The 21,370-nt window shown below is 41.9% G+C and overlaps 1 protein-coding gene across 2 annotated transcripts in view; it reads left to right on the plus strand.

Moving 5' to 3' along the window:
• Positions 1 to 21,370, plus strand: part of UBR2 (ubiquitin protein ligase E3 component n-recognin 2) — a 104,379-nt gene that overhangs the window by 65,780 nt on the left and 17,229 nt on the right. For both annotated transcript variants that reach the window (XM_074949332.1, XM_074949331.1), the window contains exons 27-34: positions 743 to 852; positions 1,133 to 1,213; positions 7,786 to 7,967; positions 9,630 to 9,829; positions 12,891 to 12,984; positions 14,503 to 14,664; positions 19,988 to 20,085; positions 20,610 to 20,685. In XM_074949332.1, the coding sequence (XP_074805433.1) occupies positions 743 to 852; positions 1,133 to 1,213; positions 7,786 to 7,967; positions 9,630 to 9,829; positions 12,891 to 12,984; positions 14,503 to 14,664; positions 19,988 to 20,085; positions 20,610 to 20,685 (1,003 nt within the window). The remainder of the gene's footprint in view (positions 1 to 742; positions 853 to 1,132; positions 1,214 to 7,785; positions 7,968 to 9,629; positions 9,830 to 12,890; positions 12,985 to 14,502; positions 14,665 to 19,987; positions 20,086 to 20,609; positions 20,686 to 21,370) is intronic.

Here is a 21,370-nt window from a genome sequence, read left to right on the forward strand (position 1 = left end):
TTAATCTCTAATGTTTTGTATATAAAACTCTTCTGCCCTTCTGAATTGAGATGCATTAAAAGGCCACTTTAAAAGATGCTTTTTTAATTCACTTTAATGCTGTATGTATATAATTCAATGCATAAAACCCCCAGAAGTGTACAATTCTACAAAAATAATCCGTTGTAGAAAATGTGCATGTACATAAGTGTTTAGGTTCTGAAATATCTAATAATAGGGGTAGTGTCTGATAAGCTTAATATTTATCCTCTTGTGTTTTAAATATTATCTTTTTCTAATATTACATTTTTTCTAAAATGTCCCACTGATAAGATTTTTGTTGTTTGTTTTACTATGAATTGACTAAATTAATATTGTAACAATCTTAAATCCTGCTCCTTAACTTAATGACCAAACACTGGGTATTTTGGGCTTATAGCTATATATTTGATATAAGTATCTTGTTATCCCTCCCATGCATCTTCCAGCTAGTTCCTGTGATCTGGTAAAGTCACTAAATTGACAAGATTCTTGCTTTGAAGTGAGCAGAAAGTTTCTCTCTATCATTCCCTTGTGCCAGTTCCAAGCTAGCACAGAGAGCAAGTGGACAATGTGTATGGTCTTGAAAACCCGGTCAAAATTATCTCTCTTAATTTTATAGGATTTAGAGATGGCTAATGAAGTTATTTTGAAACATAACACGTTTAGTCCAGTATAAACAGGTCAAATACACTAAATATAGCTGTCTATATCTTTGCTCTAGGACCTGGTGAGGCACCCAGTAATTCCCCTAGTATATTAGCTATGCTAGAAACTTTGCAAAATGCACCTCATCTGGAAGTGCACAAGGATATGATCAGATGGATACTGAAGGTAAATCAGAGTTTTATTTCCAGGATTTTTCATGAATGATATAAAATGTTCATAATAGCTAATTAAATTGGGCTGGTTTTAGAAATGCATTATTAGAAAAAGTCATTGTTTCCTTATGCTCTCCTCCACCAGTTTGTTTGTTGCATCCTCTCATCTTACAGCATCCAGCACAGTGGCGTTCTGGTCCATGAGTGGGAACCTTATACACTATCATAATACAAATAATAATTGTATGTTAGTTATTTAAATGCCATAAATTAACTAATTTTTCTTGTTGCAGACTTTTAATGCCATTAAGAAACTAAGAGAGAGCTCTTCTACGAGTCCTGTGCCTGAGACTGAAGGAAATATTATAGAAGAGGTAAAAATAAGCTACAACAGGTTGTTGTTAGTTGTACTAAAACAGATACAGGTCATGAACTGCAGTGGACTACATTTTTAATTAGTGACCTAAAATCAGGCTAGAATCTGCAGATATGTCTTTTAAAAATGTAGTTCACATTCTGGCACACAAGCTGTAGTTTAGTCAGCCTAGGTTACAGAGACGTTAGTTCAGTCTGTGAGGAGGGGTTCTTACTATATAACTACATCAGTGAGTTTGCATTTTTCCTGCCAGAGGCCTCCCTAGCTGGTAAGCAGGGCCTGGAGACTCTACTCTTTCCATTATTTCTGACTATTTTGGAGGCTGCTCAGAGACATTTAAGAGAGAAATATTGTTTCTCCTGTTCTGTAGGTCATTCCATGTGAAAGGGTATTAGATCACCCTACCTATTTAGGTCTAGACTGTGCTCGTTAGGCATGGCTTGGAGTAAAGGGTATTGAGAAGACACAGTACCTTAGGGAAGCACAACTTATATGGAGGGGAAGGCAGTGCCATGGCCCCACCTCCTTCACAGGAGAAGAAATGAAGCAACTTCTGCACTTCTGGGACTCACACATGGTCTGCAATTCTGCCTGTCTCTTACATGAGCCAGACAGATGAGAGGACTGCATAAGAGCCAAACAGAATCATTTTATTTATTTAGATTGTATAATCTTTTGTGACTTATAAATAATTGAGGAATTTAAAAGTAAATATGTTAAAAATTGGAAATGTAACATTAAGTTCTTGGAGTGCTTGCACATGTTCATTCCAGTGTAGGTGTGCGCGTGCCCCGAGCACAGTTGCTGGCATTTTTTCCCTTAGTGGTATCCATTTGGTTGGTTCTAGTGCTCCCTGGCATCGCGGGCTCATAGCGTTTGTATAAAGTCCCTACCGACTCCGCTCCCCTTCAGTTCCTTCTTACTGCCCATGACAGTTGCTGGAACTTTCATTGCCTAGGCAATACTTCTCTTAGTGGATTTTCTCTCAGTTTTAGTGTACATAGTTATTGTAGTTTTAGAAGTTAGTGTAGTTTTAGTAAAAAGAAAAGGAGTACTAGTGGCACCTTAGAGACTAACCAGTTTATTTGAGCACAAGCTTTCGTGAGCTACAGCTCCCGAAAGCTTACGCTCAACTAAATTGGTTAGTCTCTAAAGTGCCACAAGTCCTCCTTTTCTTTTTGCGAATACAGACTAACGGCTGCTACTCTGAAACCTGTAGTTTTAGTAGTTTCTAGATTGTTTGGGCTCCTCCACTTTTAGATAGTGGAGTTGTCCACTGTCCCGGTGCCGAGGCATGCCTCGGTCACCAGGGTTCAAGCCTTGCACTTTGTGCAGTAAGTCTATGCCTTTGAGAAACCCGCACTCGAGCTGCCTCAAGTGTTTAGGGCATGCTCATAGGAAAGACTGCTGTCAAATTTGCAAGGAGCTTAAGACCTGGACTCAGAAGGACCGAGCTGCTCGATTGAAGATCCTACTCATAGAGGTAGCCCTAAGGCCAGCCTCAGAGCCACGCTCAGACTCAGCATCAAGTGCCTCGGTGCAGAGCGCTCCTCCATCAACCGGGTCTCCTGGCACTGATCATCTTCCCTGGTGTACAAGAAGAAACACTGCAAGCACCAGGAGAAGAGGAGTATCTTTGGTGCCAAAGGACTAGGGAGAGAGCAAGACCCATGCCAGGCTGCTCTTTGTCCCCGATACGTCACCGTCAGGAACCCGCAGCCACGGCACCACAGTGCCCTATAATGATGACTCAGAGTTGCTGACAGCTGGAAGATCTCTTCAGCGACCCTCTTCAGCACTGAGTGGTATGGCACCGCCCTGGTCTCCACAGTGCAGCTCATCGTCATCAGACTTGGAAGTGGGACTGTAGTCCCCCACATCGGTGCAGCCGATCCTGCCGCTCCCCAGGCGTTCTTACCCCACCTCAGCACCGAGTTCTTTGGTACCCCTGGGCACCTGGCTGTCATATCTATGGGGTCTGCCTACCATACAGTGGCCTTTCTGGAACCCTTGGGGGTTTTTCCCCACCTCATGGACTTCTTTGAGAAGCCAGGGCACCACCGGTACTGCTCAGGGATACCTCAGAATCGGACTCTGGTACCGAACACAGCACCAAGCCCCAGGACAAAGCACTGCAGGCTCCTGTGGGTGCTGAGGAACCAACCAAGGTGCCTGGTCCAACATTAGCCCCCTCTTCCTCCTCCCTGGACAAGGCCATGGTGGCACCAGTGACCTCCCCATCTCCAGATAACAATAAGGCTTACCATGATCTGTTGAAACAGGTAACCTCAAACCTAGGGGTCCAAGCGAGGGTGGTCAAGGAGGTGACACATGCCCTCCTGGACATACTTTCGCCAGCGGGCCCCTCTAGAGTGGCTCTACTACTGCATGATGCTCTCATGGAACTGCTTAGGGCCCTGTGGCAAACCCCTACCTCCCTCTCAATGGTGGCAAAGCTCACAGAGCGGAAATACTTTGTCCCCGCCAAGGGGTACGAATTTCTTTTTTCACCACCCCCCCCCTCCCCCCCGGGGTCATTGGTGGTCGCAGCAGCCAATGAGCTAGGTCACCTGGGACAGCCAGGTTCTACGCCCAAAGCAAAGGACCCTAAGAAGTTGGACCTATTTGGGTAGAACGCATACTTGTCAGGGACCTTCAGCTTTGTATAGCTAACCAGCAAGCCCTGCTGGGGCGCTATGACTTTAATATGTGGGAATCAGTGGCAAAATTTGGGGAGCTATTTCCCCAGGAACCCAGGCAGGGGTTTTCCTCCCTAAAATGAGGAAGGCAAGACCATGGCTCGAGCGTCTCTGCAGGTTGCCCCGGATGCTGCTGACTCTGTAGCCAGGTCAGTGGCAACTGTGGTTTCAATGCATAGGAGCTCTTGGTTGCAGTTCTGGGGGCTTCCCCAGGAAGTGCAACAGACCATCCCAGATCTCCCATTCGAGGGCTTCTCGCTTTTCTTGGAGAAGACAGACAATAGACTGCACAGCTTTAAGGGTTCCCAGGAACCTTGAAATCCCTGAGACTTTATGTACCCGGCAAGTTCAAGGAAGCAGTATAGGCCTCGGCAGATGAGCCATTACTTCACGCAGACTGCCAGGCAGGATCAACAGAGGAGGAGGAACAGGAGATTTAGGCTCAGACCCCTTCCCCAATCTTCCTCATTAGGCCCTGCGCATTCGTTTCCCAGACAACCTGCATTGTCCAAACGCTTGTTTTGATGAGACACTTGAGGTCAACATCACAATCCAATATGTACTGGATCTAGCTACCCCCAGTTCTTCAACCGCCTTTCCTATTTCCTGGATGCCTGGGCCCATATCACCTCAGACCGCAGGGTTCTCAGCATGATCCAATTCCTTTCTACCCTCCTGCCCTTCCCTCTTCAGGGACCCTTTTCACAAGCTTCTGTTGGAACAAGAAAGCCAATCCCCCCTTCAGGTGGGAGCTGTCAGGAGGTTCCTATTTACTTGAGAGGAAATGGGTTCTATTCCTGCTATTTCCTAATTCTGAAAGCCAAAGGTGGTTTCAGACCTATTCTAGACTTGTGACATCTCAACCGATATCTCAAGAACCTGAGGTTCTTCATGGTCTCCTTGACTTCCATCATTTCGTCACTGGATCCCAGGGATTAGTATGCTGCCCTCGATCTAAAGGATGCCTACTTCCACATTTCAATTTTTCCTGGTCACAGGCGTTTGGTAACGTTTGTAGTGAACTGAAACCACTACCAGTTTGTGGTGCTCCCTTTTAGCCTGTCGACCGCCCTGCAGGTTTTCACAAAGTGCATGGTGGTAGTAGCAGCCTTCCTCAGAAAGAAGGGAATCCCCATGTTCCTATACCTTGACAACTGGCTGGTCAAGGGCCAGTCCAGAGCTCAAATGGAGGCCGCCATCTGTCTCATCCAGTTGATCTTCAAAGCATTAGGCCTTCTGTTAAATGTCCAGAAGTCCACCTTGATCCTGGTTTAGAGAATAGAGTTGATTGGAGCACTACTCGACTCTGTGCAAGCAAGGGCTCTACTTCCGGATGACAGGATCCTCTCAATTATGCCCCTAATAATATCTCTTCAAGGTCATCGGATCACAACCGTGCGAAACTGCCTGAGCATCCAGGGTCACGTGGTGTCATGCATACATATTGTACAACACAGTAGACTGACTCAGCCATCTACAAGCCTGGCTAACCACAGTCTACTCCCCCTCTTGCCATCACTTGGACTCAGTGCTCACGATTCTGGTACATGTCCTCAACTTGCTAATATGGTGGCTGGACAGCCAGATTGTATGTGCAGGGGTACCCTTCTCAAATACCCAGTCATCCTTGTCTCTGGTATGCGATGCGTTGGCTCTCTTCCAGGGAGCCCACCTGAGGTCCCTCAGAACCCAAGATCTTTGTACTCAAGAAGAGCTCTCCCTGCACATCAGTGTCAGGGAACTTAGGGCAGTGTGTCTAGCCTGTCAGTGTTTCTACCTCACCTGACTGGCAGATCCATTTCAGTCCTCGTGGACAATACAATTGTTATGTTCTACATAAACAGGCAGGGCCGGGTGTGTTCTTTCCCCCTGTGCCAGGAAGCAATCCACTTGTGGGAGTTCTATATCAATCACTCCATCAGTCAGAGGCGTCTTATGTTCCTGGGACTCAGCAGATCTTTCTCCTCTCACTGTGAGAGGCCTTTTTGTCCAGACATTGTGAGGGACATCCCCTAATGATGGGGGACACCCCTTATAGATCAGTTTGGCACCTGAACCAACAGGAAATGCCACCAGTTTTCCCTGCGAGGTCACAGCCCAGGGTTTCTTGCAGATGCATTCCGGTTACAGTGTACAAGGCACCTGTGCTATACATTTCCTCCTATCCCACTGATTCACAAGGTTTTGATGAAGATCAAGTGGGACTGAGCATGGGTCATCCTCCTAGCCCCAGCAATATTGGTTCTCCATCCTTCTAGCCATGAAAATGGATATACCACTGCAGCTTCTGCTGAACCCAAACTTGATATCCTGGGGTCATAGCCGGCTGTAGCATTTGAACCTCGCATCCTTTCATCTGATGGCTTGGGAGGTCCATGGCTGAATCCAGAGGAGCTAGTTTGCTCAGAGCAAGTCCATGAGGTCCTCATGGGCAGTAGAAAACCATTCACCAGAGCCACATACCTGGCAAAATGGAAGTGATCCTCCATCTGGTGTTCCTGACATCAAGTCCTGTCCTTGCAGTCATCCCTCCAACTTACTCTAGATTACCTGCTTCTGCTCGGACAACAAAGTCTAGCCATTTCATCAGTCAAGGGCCATTTAGCGGCTAGCTTGGCCTTCCATCCCAAGATTGACAACTGCTCTGTCTTTTCATGGTCTGTCTTTTTTCATGGTCATCTGGTTTCTCAAAGGCCTGGAGAGAGTATACCTACAGGTTAGGGATCCCACCCCCATGTGGGACCTAAACTTTGTCCTGTCAAAGCTCACAGGACCCCCGTTTGAATCCTCTGGCAACATGCTCGCTGTTACAGCTCTCCTGGAAAGTAGGCTTCCTGGTGGCCATCACTTTGGCCAGGTGGGTTTCGGAGATCCAAGCCTTCACTGCAGAGCCCCCATATACTGTCTTTTTCAAGGACAAAGTTCAGTTGAGACCACACCTGAGATTCCTTCTGAAAGAGGTCTCGCAATTCCATTGCAATCAAGCAGTTTTTCTGTCAGTGTTCTGCCGTAAGCCACATGCAAATAGAGAAGAATAGTGCCTCTGCTGGTTGGACATTCGGTGTGCCCTGTCTGTTTTACATACAAGGAACCAAACCATTCCACAGATCCACTCAGTTCATTATAATAGCAGAAAGAATGAAAGGTCTCCCCATTTCTGTACAGAGAATCTCATCGTGGATTATTGTGTCTCAGAGCATGTTACGAGCTCGCAGATATTCTGCCCCGGGCTAATCTACAGTGCGTTCTACAAGGTCCCAAGCCTACTCCGCTGCTTTTTTGGCACACGTTCCAATTCAGGACATCTGCAGGGTGGCAACTTCGTTGTCAGTTTACACGTTCATGACTCCATACGCCATTACAGAACAGGTCAGAGAGCATGCCAGCTTCAACTGGGGTGTGTTCCAGTCAGCCTGTCCTTAATCTCCAAACCCACCTCCAGTGCAACTGCTTGTGAGTCACCCACATTGGAATTGACATGTGCAAACACTTGAAAAAGAAAAAATGGTTACTAGCCTTTCTGTAATGGTGGTTCTTTGACATATGTTGCACATGTCCATTCCAAAATCTACCCTCCATCCCCTCTCTGAGGCAGTTGGCAAGTAGAAACTGAAGGGGGGGGAGCGGGGTTGGCAGGGTCCTTTATACTGACGCTATGAGCATGCTACTCCAGGGGGAACTAGAGCTGATCCAACTGATACAACTAAAGGGAAAAAATCCAGCAACTCTGCTGGGGACATGCACACACCTCCATTGAAATGGACATATGCAACACATCTCAAAGAACAACAGTTACAGAAATGTTAGTAACTGTTTTTGGTCCATTGTAATATATGTTTTAAAAATTATTAACTGAACAATAAAATTGCAGGGTTCACGAGATAAAGACAAAGCTGAGAGGAAGCGAAAAGCTGAGATTGCCAGGCTGCGCAGAGAGAAGATCATGGCTCAGATGTCTGAGATGCAGCGGCACTTCATTGATGAGAACAAAGAACTCTTTCAGCAGACTTTAGACGAACTAGCTACTTCAACCTCCAGAGTACTCGATAATAGGTGAAGGGAAAACATTTTAAGTAAAACTTCGAGAGAGTTGATAAATCTCTTTTTGTTACTTTCAAATCAAATATTCTCTGGTCTTTCTATTTGAACTCAAAAGCTAAATTTTCCTTTTCTCAGCTGACAACTCTCCAGCTCTTTCAAACCATTTGTTGCTTTTTCAGACCACTTTTTCCCTGCACACCGCTAAGATTATAGCTGAATTTGCACTAAGTATCCATGACTGACTGATTCAGAAAATTAAACAGACAAAAAAAACCTGCCTGAGTTATAAAATCTTGGTTAGGAAGTGTGGCCAGCATGATTAATTGTTAATTATACTAGGGAAAGTTGTTTTGGACATAGGGAAGTGGGAGTAACTTGTATCTGTTTGTGGGGAAAAATTATTTGTAACCAGCTGAAGATCTAAATTAAGGTGTATTTTGTGGGGGATTGGCAGATGGAAACCATGTGGTATTTGGTCTGTGAAGCAGTTGGGGACAGCTGGGAAAAGTACAAGCTTGGCCTATATTTATATATTTCTGTTTTATCTGCTCTGAATCAAGATTTATAAAACTCTATGGTAGTACTTATGAAATCCTGAAAGTAGTATTCCAAACCTAACAATAGACCATTAACATTAAAAAACCTACATGAAAAGAGAGTTAAAATGCCATCTTAAACTAACAAAACCAATCTGTTAAGAAGTTGTTGGGTAAAAACCAAAGCCCTCCAGTATTTGAGTTTGGATGCTATCTTTAATGATAATCGCTGTCTACTAGGTATAATTGGATATTAAATTATTGTCCCCCTACTTGTAAACTTTAAAAAACACACCAAACTAAAGACTAAGATTTGCATACACCTCTCTAGCTTTTACTTTCAAGCTTAATGGTAATGATTTAACTGCAATTTTAATCTGGAAACAGTTAAAATATGATTTCAAGAAAACAAAGAATATTTTCATGTTGTCAACATCTGGAGGACATAAGGTCTTTCTGAAATGTATAGTTGTACAGTGGTTTTTGGGGACATGTGCATGGATGTATATACAGTAACTCCTCACTTAACGTCCTAGTTATGTTCTTGAAAAATGCAACTTTAAGTGAAATGATGTTATGTGAATCCAATTTCCCCATAAGAACTAACTTCCCCCCCCCCCCCCCATTTATATTATGTTGCAGGGAAATTTTTTCACCGGACAAGATATTATATACATATACAGTATAAGTTTTAAATAATTTTAAACAAACAAATTAATAGAGTACTCACCAATGATGATTGCGAAGCTTGGTTGAGGCAGGGACATAGCGGGGTTGGGGCACCGGGGCTTGCCCTGCTCCACCTGCCAGACACTCCAGCCGGGGAGCGGGCAAGCCCCCGTGCCTGGACCCTGCTACCAGGCTGGAGCACCGGGCTCGGGGGAACCAAACAACGTTATAAGGGAAAGCTGAAGAACTTCAAAGGAGTATGTTGTCTAATAGGTCAGCAACCGAATAACACAACAACGTTAACCGGAACAACATTAAGTGAGGAGTTAATATATGACAAATGTTTTCTTATTTACAAAATGAAAATTAATGAACATAAAACTACACCAATAAACTAATAAAAACTTAAAGCATGATCTAATTTAAATAATTGTCAAATAGTGTACTCACTGGTATAATTTGATTCCAGTCCTACAGTTTCAGATACAAAGCTTACAGCTTTGGGACCAAAGCAAACTAGAGTGACTGAACGGAGACAGGTTGTTACCTGTATATTGTGTCAAGAAGAACAGGAGGTTAAAGTGGACAGCAGGGCTATGGTCTTGGCAGCATTTGTTCAGAGATCTACTGTATTGTCTAAAAACCGGAACAAAGTTATTCAGGATCCTGGTAAGTTGTGTTCATATTTTGACTATAACATTCGGAAAGAATCATCTGTATCTGCCCTGATTCTTATTCTGAAGTAGAGGTGTTCCACTGTGCCCCTTTTTATTAGTTATATATTTGTGAGCAAGTTCAGACATTGTAGTCAGTGGCAAAACGCTCACTGACTTTGTTAGGAACATGCCTCATAAGTAGTAGCTAGGATACACAGGCAATATAATATCTAAAACGCTTCCTCTAGTCACAGTTATAAATTCAGTTATTGAAAACTGACGTGTGTTAGGTGAAGGTACTGTATATTTTCATGGGTAGAGTAACAGGAATGAGAGAGGGTCAATATGGATGTATTGGAGCTGATATACCAGTCATTATTAAAAGGCTTGTGCATGTGAAGCCATTAAATGTTTTCCAGTTACTTGAGTTTAACGCCAAGCCATTCCTCAGTGGCTTTCAGATGTTAGTCCCACGTTTTTCTTTATTCCATCCCAGTTATTGGTTTCAGAGTAGCAGCCGTGTTAGTCTGTATTCGCAAAAAGAAAAGGAGTACTTATGGCACCTTAGAGACTAACCAATTTATTTGAGCATAAGCTTTCTTGAGCTACAGGTCACTTCATTGGATGCATAAAGTGGAAAGTACAGTGAGGAGATTTTATATATACACACAGACCATGAAAAAATATACATTGTAAGGAGAGTGATGACTTAAGATGAGCTATTACCAGCAGGAGAGTGGGGTGAGAGAAAACCTTTTGAAGTGATAATCAAGGTGGGCCATTTCCAGCACATTTCCAGGAGTTAACAAGAACGTCTGAGGAACAGTGGGAGGGGGGAAGGAATAAACAAGGGGAAAATAGTTTCACTTAGCATAATGACTCAACCACTCCCAGTCTCTATTCAAGCCTAAGTTAATTGTATCCAGTTTGCAAATTAATTCCAATTCAGCAGTCTCTCGTTGGAGTCTGTTTTCGAAGTTTTTTTGTTGAAGGATAGTCACTTTGAGGTCAGAAATCGTGTGACCAGAGAGATTGAAGTGTTCTCCGACTGGTTTATGAATGTTATAATTCTTGACATCTGATTTGTATCCATTTATTCTTTTACGTAGAGACTATCCAGTTTGCCCAATGTACATGGCAGAGGGACATTGCTGGTACATGATGGCATATATCACATTGGTGGATGTGCAGGTGAACAAGCCTCTGATAGTGTGGCTGATGTGATTAGGCCCTATGTTGGTGTCCCCTGAATAGATATGTGGGCACAGTTGGCAATGGGCTTTGTTGCAAGGATAGGTTCCTGGATTAGTGGTTCTGTTGTGTGGTGTGTGGTTGCTGGTGAGTATTTGCTTCAGGTTGGGGGGCTGTCTGTAGGCAAGGACTGGCCTGTCTTCCAAGATTTGTGAGAGTGATGGGTCGTCCTTCAGGATAGCTTGTAGATCCTTGATAATACGTTGGAGAGGTTTTAGTTGGGGGCTGAAGGTGACAGCTAGTGGTGTTCTGTTATTTTCTTTGTTGGGCCTGTCCTGTAGTAGGTGACTTCTGGGTACTCTTCTGGCTCTGTCAATCTGTTTCTACAGGACAGGCCCAACAAAGAAAATAACAGAACGCCACTAGCCGTCACCTTCAGCCCCCAACTAAAACCTCTCCAACGCATTATCAAGGATCTACAACCTATCCTCACTGTACTTTCCACTTTATGCATCCGATGAAGTGAGCTGTAGCTCACGAAAGCTTATGCTCAAATAAATTGGTTAGTCTCTAAGGTGCCACAAGTACTCCTTTTCTTTTTGCCAATTATTGGTGTAACTGGAAGCCTGATAGTGCGAGATCTAGCAAAAATACCCCACGTTCTGGTCGGCAGAATAAATAAATGAATGAAATAAAATATGCTATAATAAATTAAGAGGCAGTGCTGATATCTAGCTACAGTGGCAAATGGAGCTGCCTGCCCTAGTGATTCAAATAGACCTTTCACTATGCATGAGGAGGCTTGTTAGGAGCAGAATTACCAGCTCAGCTTCACAGTTGCCTCAGCCAGTGAAACTCCTATAGTTTTCTGCTTGAGGATGTCTGCAGTGCAGGAGGGAGCGAGTTGCACAGCCTGCCTATACAGACTCATTAGCAGGGTCCAGGCTAGCATGCTAAAAGTATAAATGTGAATGTTCCTGCTCTGGCTTTCAAACTCACTCTATCCTCTAGGCTTGAGAGCTTGAGCTGGAATGTCCCACGTTGATATTTTTAGTGTGCTAATGCTAGCTCCCACCTGCAGCATAGACATACCATCAGAGTCTCCCAATTCTCCCCCATTTATGCCCTCCTCAGAAATCACTCTGGGCCATAACCTCTCACTACACTGAGGATATGTTTTTAGTACATATATCAGTACTGGATATATGTTAAACATTTGGCAGCAGTCAGTTCATTTAATGTGCATAGGTGACACATGCCTTAATAATCTGTATAAAATATTTCTCAGTACAGGGGTTTTTTTTCTTGTTAGATTCTTTTTGGTAGAGAAACTCAGAAAAAACACTTTGTTTTCAAGACTTTTCTGGAACAGCTAATTTTTGGTTGGTTGGGATTGCCTCATTCTAAATATTTTCCGTTTATATTACGTGTATGCAAATACACAGAACATTTTTCTGTACTATACCTCTCTATTCCACTTACAGAAGATGAATAATGTTCTGTAGGCCTGATTCCCCCCCCCCCCCCCCCCCCCGGGGTGGGTTCTGAGCACCCAAAATTCCAGTTAAACTGAATGGGTGCTGCTGGTGTTCAGTGCCTCTGAAATTCAGGGCCTGTTTGATGATTTCATCTTTAATAACTAATTATTATGTATTTATAACTGAGCCTTTAAACTGTGTTTCAAATGACCTAGCTAAAAAGTATATTTGTAGGGATTGGTAGTATGCTTTAAATTGACTTTCTCAAAGGACTAATAAAAAGGTGATTTTTTTTTAATAACATTTAATAAAGCATGGAAATGACAAATGTAAATATTTTAATGTCAGAAATAAATATATTTATTATAGAAAGATTTAAATGCAAAATTGTTTGTTTTTACGCAGAAAAATATGACCCATTATTCATGCATCCAGAGCTGTCATGTGGAACACACACGGGTAGCTGTGGACATATTATGCACGCTCACTGTTGGCAAAGGTAATTGCCATGTTTAGAGTTAATAGAAGTGAACTTTATTTTAAACTAGACATAAATGATCCAATCCTTCTCCCACTAATACCAGTTGGAGTCTTAACGTTTACTTCAGTGGAAGGATTAGATGTCAAATACATAATTTAAAATAAAGGCTGTTATAGACCAGTAAAGATATCTAAGATACAAAAGAGAGAACCCATTATAGCTAAATTGCAAACAAGATTTATTATAAATGATAGTTCAGCATCTGTCATCTTGATGATTTTGTCATATAGAGGAGGAATTTATGTGCATGTTGTAGTACTAAAAAAAATTAGTGTACAACTTAACAGTTTTACATTTGGGTGGATAAAAGTTTAAATAATGTCTGTAGAAGCCAGAAGGGCTTACCTTCATATGTAAATAGTTCTTGTATAATGCTAGGATATTCCCATAATATTAAATATGCATCCTGAAATGATCAATTCTTTACAGCCATTGCTAAATTTTCATGTTTAAAAAAATGTTTGAATTCTTGCTTAATCTGGAGTTAAGCAAATAATTTGCAGAGATTAATTTATTTGTGCAATATAGCCTTTTCTTCTGCTTGTAGGATGTCCGTATTTCCTTGAATTTGTTCTTTAATTTGCTAGACTGCTATTTTAGCTGGTACGTCTTAATGCAAGTATTCAGTAGTTGAGCTTCATTAATTTGTTGATTAGTCACAAGTCTTTAAGGCATTGCTTCTGCTTCCTGATTAGAACATAGTTTATGATCAGGAAAAGAGCTTGTAGAGTAGTGGAAGTTGGCAGTATGTAAGGGCTTGTCTACACTTGGAAATTTAGTAAAAGAGCTATTGTGGAATATTTCACTATAAGCTCCCATGTGGACACAGACTCTCTTATTTTGGAATAAGTTCCTGTTTCTCATTTAGCTTAATCTACTTCCCAAGTGGCTTAACATCAATATTTGTTTCTTCTGCTCTGAGCAAGCAGACTCCCACCCTGCACTCAGGATTGAGTTCTATGTTTGGAATTTTGATTCTTTAGTTCTGGAGCACTTATTACTGCATAAAACTTTGTCTTGGTACTTTGGTTTCCCTGGCAATGGCCAACAAAACTGGGAACAGAGAACAAATTTTCATAAGAGAAGGAAGAGGCACTATTCATTGCTAAAATTTATTTATTTTTTTTCTGAATAAACCTGAAGCCTAGGATTCTCCCCAAACCCTTCTTCTTACAGTCTATTTCAAACTTATTTCAAAAAAAAAAAAAAATCTAGAAAATCCTGATCTTTAAAGCTGAAAAGAATCTTATTTTATGTGATTTGAGGTCCATTGCACTACTTTTTTTGGTTGAAAAAATTAGCTAGAGCTAACAATTCATAATATTTGATCAACAAGAATGTAATTTTCATATCCAATATTTGTATTTTAGATAATGTTCTTACATGAGCATGAAAAAAGTCAGTACATATTGATTCATACATTAAAATACTATTTTACTGACAAACATTAAATTAATATATTATTGTTTTCTAAAGGTATTTTGATGCTGTTCAAGCAAAGGAGCAACGAAGACAACAGAGATTACGTGTGCATACAAGTTATGATGTAGAAAATGGTGAATTCCTTTGCCCTCTTTGTGAATGTTTAAGCAACACTGTTATTCCTCTGCTTTCTCCACCAAGAGGTTTATTTAACAGGTCAGTTTGCTTTTATAAGTATCCTTGTTAACTATGGGTTTCAGAGTAACAGCCGTGTTAGTCTGTATTCGTAAAAAGAAAAGGAGTACTTGTGGCACCTTAGAGACTAACCAGTTTATTTGAGCATGAGCTTTCGTGAGCTACAGCTCACTTCATCGGATGCATAGCATATTGTGGAAACTGCAGAAGACATTATATACACACAGAGACCATGAAACAAAACTTCCTCCCACCCCACTGTCCTGCTCGTAACAGCTTATCTAAAGTGATCATCAAGGAGGGCCATTTCCAGCACAAATCCAGGTTTTCTCACCCTTCCCCCCCCCCCCCCCCCACACACACACAGACACACATACAAACTCACTCTCCTGCTGGTAATAGCCCATCCCTCTTTGAAACCTCTCTTTATAATGCGCATGATAATCAAGGTGGGTCATTTCCAGCACTAATCCAGGTTTTCTCACCACCACCCCCCCGCCCCCCCCCCCACACCCCCCTCCAAAAACCACACACACAAACTCACTCTCCTGCTGGCAATAGCTCATCTTACAATGTGCACAGCAATAATCCAAGTTTAACCAGAACGTCTTGGGGGGGGGGGTTTGTAGAAAAAAAAACAAGGGGAGATAGGCTACCTTGCATAATGACTTAGCCACTCCCAGTCTCTATTCAAGCCCAAATTAATAGTATCCAATTTGCAAATGAATTCCAATTCAGCAGTTTCTCGCTGGAGTCTGGATTTGAAGTTTTTTTGCTTTAAGATAGCGACCCTCATGTCTGTGATTGCGTGACCAGAGAGATTGAAGTGTTCTCCGACTGGTTTATGAATGTTATAATTCTTAACATCTGATTTGTGTCCATTTATTCTTTTACGTAGAGACTGTCCAGTTTGACCAATGTACATGGCAGAGGGGCATTGCTGGCACATGATGGCATATATCACATTGGTGGATGTGCAGGTGAACGAGCCTCTGATAGTGTGGCTGATGTTGTTAGACCCTGTGATGGTGTTCCCTGAATAGATATGTGGGCACAGTTGGCAACGGGCTTTGTTGCAAGGATAGGTTCCTGGGTTAGTGGTTCTGTTGTGTGGTATGTGGTTGTTGGTGAGTATTCGCTTCAGGTTGGGGGGCTGTCTGTAGGCAAGGACTGGCCTTTCTCCCAAGATTTGTGAGAGTGTTGGGTCATCCTTCAGGATAGGTTGTAGATCCTTAATAATACGTTGGAGGGGTTTTAGTTGGGGGCTGAAGGTGACGGCTAGTGGCGTTCTGTTATTTTCTTTGTTAGGCCTGTCCTGTAGTAGGTGACTTCTGGGAACTCTTCTGGCTCTATCAATCTGTTTCTTCACTTCCGCAGGTGGGTATTGTAGTTGTAAGAATGCTTGATAGAGATCTTGTAGGTGTTTGTCTCTGTCTGAGGGGTTGGAGCAAATGCGGTTGTATCGCAGAGCTTGGCTGTAGACGATGGATCGTGTGGTGTGGTCAGGGTGAAAGCTGGAGGCATGTAGGTAGGAATAGCGGTCAGTAGGTTTTTTTGTTAACTATGGAAAAAGCCCCCTCTTAAATCTGTGCAATCGAAAGAATCAGGGCACAATTCTGCACATGCCTGTTACCAGAGCTACACATAAGATGAGATGGTAAATGTTTGCAGAGTTGGGAGGTGCATGTGTACTTATAACAAATTTTAAAATGCTTTGCTGTCAGTGAAACTGGAATGTGAATTAAACACAGTCAATGGACTACAGAACTGCCAACTCGCATTGGTATAGAGAGTCTTGTGATATTTTTTAAAAAGCTGCTCATCTCAGGGACAGCAGATTTTGTCATGTGAAAATCCTGAGCTTTTCAAAATTTTCACCATTTCCCATTATTTTAATAATCTGAAACTAGAACGAGGTTGCCCTCAGTCAAGATAGCTGCCTCTTGTGCTTTGTGGTTTGGAAATTACAAGAGTATAGAGGGATGGGGAAATGAGGATAACTGTGAGGATAGAGGAATGTGTGGAGGGCAGAGAGGAAGATTAGTAGGAATCACGAATATAGAGTGGCAGGAAGGGTGACTGATTGGAGTCAGCAGGAGAGGAAAGGGCTGGAAGGAAATTGAAGGACTGTAAAGGGAGAATGGGAAAGGAAGGAAAAATCAGAGAGGAAGGTGAGTGAGTGTTGGGGGAAAGGTGGGTGTAGAAAGGAAAGAATAGCTGCTTCTGCACACCAGGGAGTGGAGTTTTCCCTCCAACTACCAGGGAAGGAGATGCTCTCATTACTGTGTGTGTGTATTTTTGTGTATGTGCAAGGTTGAATTTTCCACTTAATATGATCTCACATGCACTAAGGATTTTCCTCAGTCAGAAAGCAGACCTCCAAAACAACTTGAATTTATTCTTGTTAAATCATATGTACCAATTCCATTATTTTGGTGGGTAGGGCATCGTGGCTTCTTGCTTTAATTATTTTGGTAAGAACTTCAAATACCTTTGGACATAGGTGCCCTGTACATAAATTTATTACAAGTTTTAAACATTAAATATTTGTAAACCATGTGGCAGGGCTCACTTGCTCCTGCCTCTGCTCAAGTCCATGAACAGCTCAGAGACCTTTTTGCTGATAAAAGACCCGGTGCAGTTTATTTACAATATTAGGTTCCACCATCCTTATACAATATATAGCCTTACCCCTATAGTCATAGGGAGCCCTCTTCTCCTTAGGCAAGCAAAGGAGAGTGATCCTCCACTTGCTTCTCCACTTCCATCTTGTGCCTCTTGTATCATCTGTGTAATGGCTTAATTAGCCTCTTAGTTCTCCTCAACCCATCAGTTAGGCACAGCTCTTCTTAATAAGATCTGTTCTAGAGTAATTAATTAGAGTTGCAGTGACCAGAGTGCTGGCTCAGCTGTTGGTGCCCAGCACCCTGTCACAAACCTACAATTCTTAAGGTCTTTGTAGATAGTACAGAAACTTTGTGGTCTGCTAAGTTGTTATAAGTTACTAATAATAGTAACTGATGGCATCAATGTGCCTCTGTATGATAAAACTAAATCTTGCATTAGTGCTGTGGAAGAACATAAGAATGGCCATACTGGGTCAGACCAAAGGTCCATCCAGCCCAGGATCCTGTGTACTGACCGTGACCAATGCCAGCTACCGCAGAGGGGGAGTGAACCTAACAGGTAATGATCAAGTGATCTCTCTCCTGCCATCCATCTCCACCCTCTGACAAACAGAAGCTAGGGACACCGTTCCTTACCCATTCTGGCTAATAGCCATTAATGGACTTAACCTCAGTTCTCTTTTAAACCCTGTTATAGTCCTAGCCTTCACAACCTCCACAGGTTGACTGTGTGCTGCGTGAAGAAGAACTTCCTTTTATTTGTTTTAAACTTGCTACCCATTAATTTCATTTGGTGGCCCCTAGTTCTTATATTATGGGAACAAGTAAATAACTTTTCCTTATTCACTTTCTCCACACCACTCATGATTTTATATACTTCTATTATATCCCCCCTTAGTCTCCTCTTTTCCAAGCTGAAAAGTCCTAACCTCTTTAATCTCTCCTCATCTGGGACCCGTTTCAAACCCCTAATCATTTTAGTTGCTAGTATATCTTTTTGGAGATGAGGGGACCACATCTGTACGCAGTATTCAAGATATGGGCATACCATGGATTTATATAAGGGCAATAAGATATTCTCCATCTTATTCTCTATCCCTTTTTTAATGATTCCTAACATCCCGTTTGCTTTTTTGACTGCCATTGCACATTGCATTGACATCTTCAGAGAACTATCCACGATGACTCCAAGATCTTTCTCCTGATTAGTTGCAGCGAAATTAACCCCTATCATATTGTATGTATAGTTGGGGTTATTTTTTCCAATGTGCATTACTTTACATTTATCCACATTAAATTTCATTTGCCATTTTGTTGCCCAGTCACTTATTTTTGTGAGATCTTTTTGAAGTTCTTCACAGTCTGCGTTGGTCTTAACTATTTTGACCAGATCTCTACTATCAGTGGAACACATGAATACAGTTTTCTTCAGTATGTCTGTTTCTGTTGTAGTGTACTGTCTCCACATAACAATGAATTGTCGAGTTTCTCCAGGTCGAATATTGTCAAAGCAGATAAAACTAAAAAGGTTAAGGGTGACTTTTTTGTAGATTACAGTACTGCTTATCTGTTAGCCTTTGTAACAGTTTTGTGACCATGGGAAAAAAAAATATTTACATACAGTCACTTTTATTCAAAGACACTTCATAAAGCAAGTTCTCTTTGTGAAATACATAAATATTTTATTGTTTTGGTCATTATCTATTGAAAATTTCTATTGCCTACATAGACGCACATATAAGTTCAAAACTCTCTTCAGTAACACAAGTTCTGGAATATAATAAACATTTTTTAATGGTATCCTGATAAATTTTAGATTGGGTTTATAGGAAAAATATCTAATGTAAAAGATCTGTGTAGCACAGTGGCACATGGCAGAACCTGTAGTTGAGTAAACATCAATCATTATCAGATTAAGAGGTCAGAGCTGCATTAAAGAGATTTGCTCTGCCAGAGTAGAATCCACCACACGCAAACTGTCATGTGGATTAGTTGTCATCCGTCCCCCTCCTTGAATGCTGTCTTATTTCTCATGGCAAGTACATTTTACAGGGGCAGTGATAAAACTATCTCCACACAACTTGAAACAGAGACTTTTATGGTTAAGTATTTACTAATTGTAACATGGGTCAAAAGTCATATTTGCAACCCAAAAAAATTACCAATAATTCAAACATGAAATTTGATTCTGTTGAAACTAAAATCTTTATAGAGACCTTAAGGCCTCAGGATTTGTGAATTTCTGTTATCCCTGTTGATGATGATATACAGATAGTACTTTGAATAAAGTGTTTGATATAGTTATCACAGTGAGTTGGTCTTCTGAATGAGGGGGTAGGAGATTTTAGCAAATGTGTAAGATGCACCACTGTAGAATATAGGAAAAGTAAGAGTAGTACTTTACATGGTAAATCCGAGTAATCTATAAAATATGCACACGTACCAGATATTCTATGGCACAGTGGAGCAGGACTGTGTTTCAGTTTAAAAAAAAAAGTCATGATGGCATATGGTGATGGTTTATTGCATTTTGAAGTATAATTATGGTTTACCCCCCTCTTCTCCCATAATCTCAATATCTGATTTTTTTTCTCAAACTTTGTGCTCAACCTTACGTAGGAGAAATTATGCAGATTATTTTTTTCAGAAAGAGAACATAATATATATTCTGAAATAGTTTAATTTTTAAAGAATGTATGTATTCTGTCTTTTGACAGCTTGGATTTTTCAGACCAACCAAATCTAGCTCAATGGATGAGAACAATATCCCAGCAAATCAAAGCATTATATATACTTCGCGATGAAGAAACTGCTCGTAAGTCTGAAGATCTAATAGTATATATCCTGAAGTATGGAAATGTTGTTGTCACTGAAAAGAGACTCGGCAAATTGTCACTTAGACATGGAGGTTTTACCTTCTGTTATTTTATTTAAATCCAGATCAGGTGGATAGTCTCTCTGAAAGTTCTCATTGGATAACTGCTCCTATGTGAAATGACTTTGTTGGTCTCCAGTTAGTTCTTAATGTACCAGTTCCATATGTCACAACTGATCTAGCTGGCAACCATGTTTGCAGTCTCAGTACTGAAGCCAAGAATTGCATGGCAATGAGGGTTGAATTAACACTTTCCAGACAGCTGGTCCTTCCGTAGTGCAGCTGAGATGATGCTGGCAAAAAAATGTGGTGAAGTTACATCGCCACTGCCCATGTTATAATTATTCTGAGGAATTCAGAACTTTAGTTTCTAATGTTGTCAGTCTGCAACTTTCATGAGCAGTAAAATTCACATATAGATAAAATAATATAATTACAGAGTTTATTGGACTTTTTTTATACAGATAATTCTTGTGGTAACTCAGAAAAAATGGATGAGCTACAACTACCTAAAGGATTTAGGCCAGACTTCCAACCAAAGTATGTATTTCATCTTTAAAAATTATTCATACCTTTATGTTATAGCAGGGATATAGGCAGAGGTGAAAGTAAGCCGGTACGCCCCGGTACGGCGTACCGGCAAGAGCCGGTGCACCGTAGTGGGGCAGCCCAGCTTCCCCAGGGGGCAATTTAAAGGGCCTGGGGCTCCCAGCAGTGGCTGGAGCCCCAGGCCCTTTAAATTGCTTCCAGAGCCCTGCCGCTGCTACTCCAGGGCTCCGGGGGCCATTTAAAGGGCCGGGGCAGTAGAAGAGGGGAGCCCTGGGCCCTTTAAATAGCCCCCGGAACTCTGGGCTGCTGCTGCTACTCTGGGGGAGGGGGGTGCACTTACCTTTCAGGGTGGGCTGGGGCTGGCTCTGACCCCGTCAACCCCTCCCCTTCCGCCCTAGACCCAGCCCCTTCCGGGGGCCAGAGCTGGCCCCAGCGTACCGGTAAGTCACCCCGGATATAGGTCTAAAACTGGGGTATATTTGTGTGCTATAGTGCTTCAGCTGAATAAGCTAAAGAACTCTGAATCACACTTCCATTAGAGGGGCTGAGCTTATGTTGAGAATTTGGCCATTGTACACCACTACTTTTGCCCTACAGTCAATCCTCGATTTACATGGTGGTTATGTTACCTAAAAAAACACTGTGCAAATAAAATCGCATTAAAAAAATATCGAGG

Source organism: Natator depressus, chromosome 3, assembly GCF_965152275.1.
Source record: "Natator depressus isolate rNatDep1 chromosome 3, rNatDep2.hap1, whole genome shotgun sequence".
Taxonomy (NCBI): domain Eukaryota; kingdom Metazoa; phylum Chordata; order Testudines; family Cheloniidae; genus Natator; species Natator depressus.